The sequence below is a fragment of the Fusarium graminearum genome, chromosome 4 (assembly GCF_000240135.3).
Source record: "Fusarium graminearum PH-1 chromosome 4, whole genome shotgun sequence".
NCBI lineage: Eukaryota > Fungi > Ascomycota > Sordariomycetes > Hypocreales > Nectriaceae > Fusarium > Fusarium graminearum.
The window spans coordinates 2373461-2384121 of record NC_026477.1 but is presented as its reverse complement, the minus strand read 5'-3'; the positions used below and the strand labels follow the sequence as shown (position 1 = coordinate 2384121).

Sequence of the window (10661 nt, the reverse complement as noted above, 5' to 3'; positions counted from 1 at the left end):
GGTTAGGTGCGAGGTCATGGCTCAGGTGGATGTGAATGGTAGGTGGTTGAGGAGCGTCTGTCACAATTAAGATGCTACCAAGCCAAAGACCTTTCTCTATGTCCATATTGACATATCGCAGATAAGGACCGAAGTAAACACCATTCGTGGGCTGGATTCTGTACATATCCACACCAGCACTTGGCGGAGGCCCTGTGAAACCCGCAGCTGTAGGTGTTGCTGAAGCTGCCACACTCATGATACTCTCAGCATACCCAGGGGTATGTGGGGGAAACATGGGAGAGGCCATAGACTGCTTGCCAAACATGTTGGGTGAAGCCAAAGGGTTTCCGTATGTTGAAGCTGTTGGCGAAAGAGGGGCTTGTTCGTGCGATATGGGGTTTGGACCCTTGGGAAACTCCCACTGTGTTGCCTGGGTGGCTAAATGAATGTAGTAGTACTGTCCCGAGTTCTGGTCGAGGTGGGCGATCCATCCCTCGGGCAAGGGCGGAGGGGAGGCCGGGTTCTGGGGCTCAAAGGTCTGGGCAGGAGCAACAACTTGCTGTTGAGAGCTCTGCCCATTCTGCTCAGGGCGAGACTCGTTGGCGAATGCAGGATGGGGGTCATTGGCAAACGCGGGATGGCCTGGGTGTTGTAAGGCAGGTGACGCAAGACCGCTAGCTGCAGTCGAGGGGGCAGCAATCACTGTTGTCTTTGTAGGTGTCGAGGTTGCTGGCTGCTGGTGTGATGAAGCAGAAGCCGAACTTGATCCAGCTTGCTGAGGCCGTTGTTTCTCGTTCGGGTAAGATGAGTTACCGCCAGGGCCGAGGCTTGAGTAGGCAGGAGGAGGAGAATTGGTGTTCATTCGCTGGAAATCTTGCTCTAGCACACTGACTTGTGCTTGCCCTTGTGCTTGCCCTTGTCCCTGTGGCTTCTGTTGTGGCTGTTGTTCAGACTGAGGAGGAGGGCTAAACGATTGATGTGACTGCGCCGGGCTTGAGATGGCATTCATACCCTGGTACACAGTGGGTGGGCCAGATGGTGCCTGGTCGGGGGTTTCAGTCGGTGTCCAAGGCCGTTGTGGAGGAGGTTGGTTCCCGTATTGTGCAAGCCTTTGTGATGCGGCGGCGCTCGGTGCGCCGAGGCTGTTCAGTGTAGCTGTGCCAGAAATACCGGCGGCAGCATATCGGGCCTCGATGGCATCGGCCGGCGCCTGTCCGGGTTCCACAACCGGGGTCTCGGGAGGCGGAGGAGAGCCACGGCTAGCACGGGTGGTAGATGTCGAAGCGGTCGAAGCGAAGCGATTTACGCCCTGGTCGTTCATTTTGAGTTGCTGGGCAGGGGCCAAATTTGTAGGTGCATTGCTTGAAGAGCTGGATGCCGCACCGGGCGGTGGATAGTATGTCTTTTGATAGTTGTGATAATTTGCGTTAGATGAGTCTGGGCGCTGGCTATCAGCCAAGGGGCGCTGGAAAAGATCGTGATCAGCGTCAGGACTTGTAGGAGAGCTGATAGGCTTCGGAGCAGCTCCTCTTCGTTCCGCAAGACCAGGCTTCTTCCCATGGGGGCTAGTTTCTAATCGAGGACTGGTGTCATTGTAGGCAGAACCGAACGGCTTCGCGGGAGTAGGTTTGCGGACGTCGTCGTCGTCAGGAAATGGAAGTGGTGCCGCAGAGCTGGAAGCACCAGGAGGCAAAGGAAACGAATGCTGAGAAACAGGAGAGGTGGACGACGGAGGCGCCGGGTATCTGAAGGCGGACGATCTGCCGTCCCTCGGAGGCTGAGGGCTCTGAGGCTTGAATATGCGCAGTGGTTCAACGGTCGGGCTGTCGCAATCTTCAGGAGCGGGCTTGTTGAGGAACATCTCCTCTTCTGGAACGCCACGGCTGCGCTCCATTTTGAGTTATGATGGCGCTTATAAACGGCGACAAGTGTGGGCGTGGGATAATGCGACAATGTGCGATATGGGAGCTGCCTAACGATGGCGGGGTCAGGAAGCAGGCGACAGCTGGATGGCCGATGCTGTAAGGCCCTGGCAGAAGGTCGACAGGTTCAGGTCGTTGATTAGGCCTCTCCTGAAGTAAAAGATATAAAAACACTTTTGAGACGGACCCAGGATCGTTTGATGCGAAGCTTAGGTTATCTTGTCTTGTTGGTTGAGCGGGGTTTTGGGCTGCGTCGGCTGAAGTGACGTGGGCTTGCACCTTCCCTGTTCCTGAGGGGCTCCAGTAGGTCGCAGAAACGGCCGCGTCAGGAACAAAACGAAAGTTTAAAGAGGAACAGAATCTTGAAACACTTGTAAAAGAAGGAAGAAAATGCAAAGATGTTCACGGTGGAAGGAAAGGGGGGAAGGGGGAAGGGGGAAGGTAAGGAGAGCCAGGTCTGCAAGAGGGTCTGTCTGGTCTACCTATCTCCTGCTGAAGCGCCGTGACTCTCGCCTACTGGTCCATACGTAAATAGGAGGAATGGGGACGAAGCACCAAGAATACTACTGACACTATATCACAGGAGTATTGTATGTACGTGGAGGACTAACAGGGAATACCGTCTCGGGGCCCAAGTCGAGTCGAAAGAATCTACCTAGCTGGAGGTATAAACTGCCGTTGGAGACAAGTACAGTGTTATCATGACTACCACTTACAGAACTGCTTGTAATTTCTGTTCAAGTCAATAACCGCCGAATTCAACCCAAATCCAAATAGCTTTCTTTCCCGGCGGCAACAGCTTCAGGGGCATCACATGCGTCACCCTCACAGAATGATATCGAAATTAAGACTCACAACTCTGTGCGCAGAAACATTGTCACAGCATAGAGGCTCTGATTGGCTGTGTCGGGAAACGTGTAAGCGCCCAGTAGCTTGAGCTAAAGCTTGGGAGCCATCAAAAACGGGCCTCGGGAGGTCCCTTTCAGGGTTTGGGGGCCAAAGAACAGCGGGAGGGTGGGGCTTTGGGGATTAAATCATGGATCATGAGAGCTCCAGATCTCATCATGGGTAGCAACATAGCCTCGATGCAAGCGCCCATCACCAAAGCCAAGAACTGGATGCGACCACTAAAAAGCCCTGTCTTGCAAGATGCACGGTAAAGTTTCGTGACAATCATCAACATAATTAATTAGTTGTTTCCTGCTCCAGGCTTTCCGTGGACTGATCATGATAGTGTTTATGCTGGTCGTTATGTATACGACAGATGACATGATCAATAGTAGCTTGCAAGTACTGGCATAATTTGACTTATAATTTCATCGAGCTCTATTGTTTATTACAAGCAAGACAACTTCGTAACTTTAACAAGAGATGAATCTGCCATGATAGACTGCATCCCAGCTAGTCTAGTGGGTAGCAGAAAAGTTGGCCTCCTAAGCCTTAGGGTATAAAAATAGGTAGTCTAAGAAGTATAGTCTAAGTGGCATAAGCTGTCCTAATAATTTTATCTCTTATGCTTATACCAGTCAATTTTTCTGATACCCTGAGGCCCAGGCCATGATGCGGCATATGACGCCTGGCCAAACAGTCATGGTTTGTGCTCGACCAGGGTGCGAGTTCATGTAAAGAATACAATCTATCGGCAAAGAAGATCGATTCTAGCGTTACCAACTATTGGAGGCTCTTCAAGATGTCCCTCTTGGCATTAGTACTATCAGCATGGAGGCAACTGGCCTTCCATTTCGAAGAACTGATATTAAATTTACATAGATGCAAACAATAACAAAATGCATCACAATATGTACCTACCAAAGTAGAGCTACTAAGGTAGATGACAAGCAACTTTTTGGCTTTGCCCATGTATCCGATGAGAAAGCTCAAGTGGGTCTTTCCATCAGCCACTCAACGCGTCTACATCAACCAAGACGCGCTTCCTCAACGTGACCACCTCTAATTTCAAGGGCCCCAAATTAAGGATTATCAAGAGTGGCCATCCTTTGCCATAGAAATCGCCATCAAAACTCACCGAATCCGGCCCTCAATATGGCTCCTACTCCTAAGCCGGGCGAGAAAAAACAGCAGTCTCTCACATCCTTCTTCACACCAAAGACAGTAAATGGGCTAGCCGCAATCTTCGAAAAGCAGAGTCGAGCACAAGCAGACAAATCACAATCGCCCAGTAAAGATATAACCGGGCTACCATCCAGGAAAAGAGCAGTAGAGGACACAGAAAAGGAGAACGAAGAACCAAAACCGACTTCCAAAAGAGCTCGAGCCGATGACGCCGTCAAAGACCCAGGGACAAGCACTTTCTTCTCCAAATCAAAAGACGGGGAACAAGAAACCATAGGGACGCGCACAGAACGATACCGATACGACGGTTCGAGTGTGTGGAATACCCAGGACGTCGACACAAACGCAGGATCCAGCCAAAATAATGACGAAGATGCAGAAGAGAGACGACAACACCAAGAACTGCACAAGAAATTTGTTAAGAAACTTGGTCACCCTGACGCACTAGTATCGCGCCGTAATGTTCAAGATGCAGCGCCAGTGGGTGAGGACGAAGATGCCGATGCCGACGGAGCTGAAGAGGAGGCTCCGGCACCGGCAAAGACAAAGAAGAAGGGGTCCAAAACAGGTAAACTGACGCCTATGGAAATTCAATTTCTGGAGATCAAAAGGAAGCATATGGACACTGTTCTCATTGTGGAAGTTGGCTACAAGTTCCGGTTCTTTGGTGACGATGCGCGTATTGCTGCAAAAGAATTAAGTATCGTCTGTATTCCTGGTAAAATGCGTTATGATGAGCGTAAGTGTTCTTGCCACAGACTAAGGGATGAAAGGATCCTAACGTTTCACAGACCCTTCGGAAGCGCATATAGATCGCTTCGCTTCTGCGAGCATTCCGGTCCATCGCCTCCCTGTACACGCAAAGCGCCTGGTAGCTGCCGGACACAAGGTTGGCGTTGTTCGTCAAATCGAGACAGCCGCATTGAAGAAGGCTGGTGACAATCGCAACACGCCGTTTGTCCGCAAGCTCACCAATCTCTATACAAAAGGAACATACATTGATGAGAATGGCGAACTTGATCAAAGCGGTGGCTCCGGAGCGCCTTCTGGTGGCTACCTGTTATGTATAACTGAGTCCAAGGCCAAGGGGTCAGGTACTGACGAGAAAGTCAATGTTGGTATAATCGCTGTTCAGCCTGCGACCGGAGACATCATATACGATCACTTCGAGGATGGATTCATGCGGAGCGAGATTGAGACCCGTCTATTACACATTTCCCCTTGCGAGTTCTTGATCGTAGGAGATCTGACGAAAGGCACCGACAAACTAGTGCAGCATCTATCAGGGAGCAGTACCAATGTCTTCGGCGACCGGAGTCGAGTCGAGCGCGTGCCTAAGGAGAAGACCATGGCAGCTGATGCTTACTCTCACGTCACACAGTTTTACGCCGACAAGCTTAAAGACAATGCCCAAGACGAAACTGCTGCCGCTCTTCTCGGCAAGGTCTTAAAGCTGCCCGAGCCTGTTACTATCTGTCTCTCAGCTATGATCAATCATCTCCAAGAATACGGCCTTGAGCACATTTTTGACCTGACCAAATACTTCCAAAGCTTCAGTACCCGATCACATATGCTCATCAATGGTACTACACTCGAAAGTCTCGAAGTGTACCGCAACTCTACAGACCATTCCGAAAAAGGCAGTTTGTTCTGGGCTCTTGACAAGACTCTCACTCGTCCGGGCCAGCGTCTACTGAGGAAATGGGTAGGGCGCCCATTGCTGGACCAGGAACTTCTTGAGGCTCGTCTCAACGCTGTCGAGGAGCTTCTCAATAAGCAATCAACCGCCCCTGTGTCCCAGCTTGAGTCACTTTTGGCAAACACCAAGACCGATCTTGAACGCAGTCTCATTCGCATCTATTACGGCAAATGCACTCGTCCCGAACTACTCTCTGTTTTGCAAGCGTTACAGAGAGTAGCGAGCTACTACTCAACAATCAAAGCTCCATCGGATGCCCCCTTCAGTTCCCCTCTTCTCAGCGAGGCCATCTGTTCCCTGCCGCAGATCCTCGATACGGTCGTTTCCTACCTTGAACGCATCAACCTTGTAGCTGCACGCAAAGATGACAAGTATGGGTTCTTTCGCGATGAGTTCCAGACAGAGGATATGCAAGATCACCAGCTTGGCATCGCTCACGTTGAGCATGAACTAGACGGCCATCGTGCTGTTGCCGCCGAAAAAATCAAGAAGAAAATGGTTGACTATGTCACTGTCGCCGGCATCGAATTTCTAATCGAGGTTCCCAATGCCGATATCAAACATGTTCCAGCTTCGTGGGCCAAGATCTCCGGGACAAAGAAGCTATCGCGTTTCCATACCCCTGAAGTCCTTCGCTTCATTACTGAACGCGATCAGCATCGTGAGGCCCTGGCTGCCGCATGTGATAAAGCTTTCAAGGATCTACTCGCATCCATTGCGTCAGACTATCAACCCCTCCGTGACGCTGTGTCTGCTCTTGCAACACTTGACTGTGCCCTCTCTCTATCAAAAGTCGCCGCACAGCCAGGCTATTCTCGCCCATCTTTCCTCCCTTCCTCTACCGACCCAACCATTTCCATTACCAACGGCCGCCACGCCATTGCGGAGCATACTCTTGAGGGCGGCTATATTCCTTTCTCCACTACCCTCGCCCACCCTTCACCTCTCGCCCACCTCATCACTGGTCCCAATATGGGCGGTAAATCTTCTTTTGTTCGCGCTCTAGCCCTTATTGTTCTTCTATCGCAAGTCGGTTCGTATGTCCCCGCAGACTCGTTGTCTCTCACTCTCTGTGACGCCATCCACACCCGAACGGGTGCCCGCGATAACCTCTTTGCTGGTGAATCTACCTTTATGGTTGAAGTCTCTGAAACAGCGCGCATTTTACGCTCTGCTGGTCCCCGAAGTCTTGTCATTCTCGATGAATTGGGCCGAGGCACCAGCACTCATGACGGCGCCGCTATTGCCCAAGCCGTGCTGCAGCATGTCGTTACCGAGACACGGTGTCTGACGCTCTTCATTACGCATTATCAAAACCTGGCGCGGGTCGCTGAAGGTCTTGACGGCGTTAAGAATGTTCACATGAAATTCAAGGCAGAAAAAGGGGAGGATGGAGAGGAAGAGGTCACGTTTTTGTACGAAGTTGGCGAGGGCGTTGCCCATCGCTCCTACGGCTTAAACGTCGCGAGACTTGCGCGCATTCCCAAGAAAGTGATTGATGTTGCTGCTCTGAAGTCGAGTCAAATTGAGCAAGAAATGAAGATGCGGCGCTTGAGGGGAGTTTGTCGTGCCCTGTCGGAAGTGATGGATGATGGTACCGATCATCTCGATCAAATTGTATCGAGTATTGAGCAACTATGATGTATACTACAATTGTAATATTCACTATTTTCGCGGTCCAATGGTTGAGTTGGACTTCATAATCTTAAAACGAGTGGTTCTTTTAAAATGTTAAAAATGTCTTTGCTTTCACATCCCATGACGCCAATGTCAAATGATATGCCCATCGCTCCAGACGCCAAAGTATCCCTGTTTATTCTTCATTCATAACACCTTATATCCCCATAAGTTCCAAAATTCCCATATTCATAGAGCACCATTGCACCTTGTCCCAGGTTCAACGAAACTCCTAATTGTTTCTCTACCCATTTGATGTTTCATTCTTATAATCGATCAAAAGGAAGGATATGATACCAAAACTATTAATTCTTGGGTTCCGGGATCGAGCGCCGTGCATGATGTTCGTGTGATCTGAATGTTTTGCGAATTGTCAATTAACTAGTTATGGGGATGGAAGGCTGTGGTGAGGATTTTCTTACATTGAATAGCTGGTCAATTGTTTCTGAGACCAGGAAACAGCGTATAATGGTGCTCTCCGATATGATGATTCGTTTAGATTCATGATCCGATTAGCAGGTCGACTGGGCCATCCCTGTACTATCGGAGTATAGACTGAGCTATCAGTTGTCTTCGAAGCGATTTCCAAGTCTTTTGTTCAGATCTGCTGATCGTCCATCGCTAATCCGGAGGCAAAACCCATGTCGCTGTCAGCATCGTGCAGGCTCCATGAGGCGTCGAGATTCAATTCCTGGTCACCACCAAGGCCACTGGCCTCCATGGTCTCACACATGTGCGTTTGTTGCTTCATATCTCGCCCAGTGTGTGAATAGTCTGGCTGTTGGTTGACAGGAGGGAACGACAACGGAGAGAATGTTGCACCAAGAGCTCTTTGGTTGTACGAGTTCAGAAAAGACCGATCATTCGAAAAAAGGGGGTTGGTTCCAGGCATGCCGATATATGGACTGTTTGTTCCCTGTGTTAGGTCGCCAGTATGTGATCCTGGGTACTCCTCCTGTTTCAACTGGAAGCCGTAGTTTGCTGCTGCACGCAGATGGTCTGAACTTGGTTCTCGAAATTGACTATAGTCTGCAGTAGCAAATGGAAGCCTTGATGAAGCATTGTAGATTGTAGCGTCTCTCATTGCATAAGAAGCTTCAACTTGGCTGAAAGAACCTAGATTCATGTGAGCACATCTATCATCAACTGTAGGCTCCTTTCACCGGCTCGGCATACCTGGAGGGAAAGATTCAGGTCGAAACGAACTAGGTGTTGCCCTGGCTTGGAGGTGGCGTGGTGCCAAATCTCTCGCTTGCGGCGTCGGGGAGACAATATTCGAGTGGAAGAAGCCATTCATGCTCCGAGCCCCGTGTTTATTACGAGGCTCTAACCTAGTTTTCATGTCAACAACGTAATACCCAAAGACTCTATGTACTATTACCTATGGTCACCGCGACTTAGAGGAAGCGGAGGTTCGCTGATAGAGGCTGCATTGCGCATTAGTAGAAATCAATTTTCCCCGGTGAGAAACTTACCTGTCCGTATAACTTCGTCGCGAAATATATCCTGGACTCCTTTGTTTCTTTCGGGCGAAGGGAATGCTTCAGGCTCTTTCTGAATCCCTTGTTCCTTTTTGGGACGTGTTGTCTTCCCAACGTTAGACTTCTGGCCACGAGTAGTCCTTCGTCGCTGCTTCGGAACATTTCCAGATATTTCAGCAAGAGGTGTTGTCTTCTTTCGCTTGGGCCTTGAAACTCTTTTGGGTGGTGTCTAGTGGTATTAGTGATTGAAAGTCCTGGGTTCGGCTGCACATACCGATTCCTCTTGACCAGGAACAGGGGATGAAGTATCGTCGTAGACATCCCTTGTCCTTTCTACCTCCAGTTTCGAGCTCATTACAACCTGGGTAGGCTCGATTGACTCAGACGCCTTCTTCATTTTGTCAATGACAGACTTGGGCTTCTTTTGGTTCCGGGCTTTTCTCGTCTCGTCGTCAGCAAGATCCATCTTTCCCATTCCTGGCCAAACTTGTCCCTTTAATAACATCGAATCGTTTCCCAAAACAAATTCCTCTTGAATGCTATTATCCGGTTCGAGGTCTAGAAACCCTGGGAAAAGTGGGAAATCGCTCATGAGTTCGTCTCCTTCGAGCTTGATTGCCGGGCTCATCGACATCTCCTGCTTCATCTTCCGCTTGTTTAACTAGTGGCTGTCAGTACCGAATCTTATTTTTTTTCATGGACGAGACAGTACAACCTTTTCTGGGGGTACAAATTGGTATTCCCGATTACGTCTGACGCGAGCCTCCTCCTTCAACTGTTTTGCTCTCATTCGCTCGACTAAAAGCCCCTCGATGCCGTTCTGGGAGTACTAATCCTCGTAACGTTGAAGCTTTACAGCAGCGGTGATGTCTTGGTGCGCTTTGAGCTTTGTTTGGGTCTCCTGATGAAGGTGGCCCTTGGATGCAATGTGTGTGAGAAGGTGTGATACGTCCGAAAACCGTGGAGTCTCGGGGCAAACGAAACAAGAGAGTGGAATTGGTCGGTTCGTAGAACTGGCCATGTTGTCTTCTGACAGCGTTGGAGGAGCCATGACCTGAATGTAAAATGCACTAGTTAGCAACTTCTGTACCCATGACTGAAGGCATGGCTTCGTTGTTTAGACAGGTATATACTGTAAAAAGTTCTCAAACACGGAGTTGGTGGCCAAGTATCGCTCTTCTCTTCGGGCATGGACGAACGAGAAAGGGGTGCTAACCAAGTCAAAGGGGGAGGGCAGTAGGTAGGTAGTAAGGACAAAGGGTCAAGTCCGAGGAAGAGGCAAACTGGAAATCGAAACAAGCAGGCGATGTACAAGTCAAGATAGCTCCTCAGAGTATAACGATAGGTAGAAAGTAGGGGAGCGAAAGACTAGGGATCGGCTTGCATGGGAAGGTACTGACCGGAGTCGATTTGATATGCTTCCTGCCTCGAGCCATATTTGCGTCTCCTTTCAAGGTAGTTGCTGGTGGACCTTCCCTTCTCTTTATAATTGTTCACAATTGTTTTTTTATGTGTATCATAATAAGAAGTCGAGCACAATGGGTGCAATGGCTGGAAACAGCAGGACGAAGGTTCGGAAGGCTTGGTTCGAAATTCGACTAGATGAATAAAGGCGAGCTATTTCTTCTTGGTATACCAATCAAGATAGAAGTTGCACAATGTCTTCAGGCTTCTTCAAATACCTGGTCACGGCCCGATGTCTTGGAAGAGGCTCAATAGTAGTCGGCGTCGTTCGTTTTGAAGGTCATCTCTCGCGACAGACTGAATCAAAACCACAATTTCAGGTATAACAGGTAGCCTTGTCCGTTTAATGAGATAGGTTCTTGA

The 10661-nt window shown here is 49.6% G+C and overlaps 3 protein-coding genes across 3 annotated transcripts in view; 1 reads left to right on the top strand and 2 right to left on the bottom strand.

The window, feature by feature from the left end:
• FGSG_13060 (uncharacterized protein) overlaps nucleotides 1–1876 on the bottom strand; it is a gene marked incomplete at its 5' end in the record, with an annotated part of 3473 nt that extends 1597 nt beyond the window's left edge. Inside the window, one exon of the mRNA XM_011328513.1 lies at nucleotides 255–1876. Coding sequence (XP_011326815.1) covers nucleotides 255–1876 — 1622 coding nt within the window. The remainder of the gene's footprint in view (nucleotides 1–254) is intronic.
• Nucleotides 1877–3947: 2071 nt separating this feature from the next.
• On the top strand, nucleotides 3948–7317 carry FGSG_07112 (uncharacterized protein; the record flags this gene model as incomplete). Its single annotated transcript, XM_011328512.1, has 2 exons — nucleotides 3948–4716; nucleotides 4769–7317. The coding sequence occupies 2 exons, from the start codon at nucleotides 3948–3950 to the stop codon at nucleotides 7315–7317; spliced, it is 3318 nt and encodes a 1105-aa protein (XP_011326814.1).
• Nucleotides 7318–7872: 555 nt separating this feature from the next.
• FGSG_07111 (uncharacterized protein) lies at nucleotides 7873–9855 on the bottom strand (the record flags this gene model as incomplete). Its single annotated transcript, XM_011328511.1, has 6 exons — nucleotides 7873–8469; nucleotides 8530–8684; nucleotides 8735–8780; nucleotides 8829–9063; nucleotides 9109–9495; nucleotides 9691–9855. 6 exons carry the CDS (start codon nucleotides 9853–9855, stop codon nucleotides 7952–7954), a joined length of 1506 nt encoding a protein of 501 aa, XP_011326813.1. The 3' UTR covers nucleotides 7873–7951.
• Nucleotides 9856–10661: the final 806 nt, after the last annotated feature.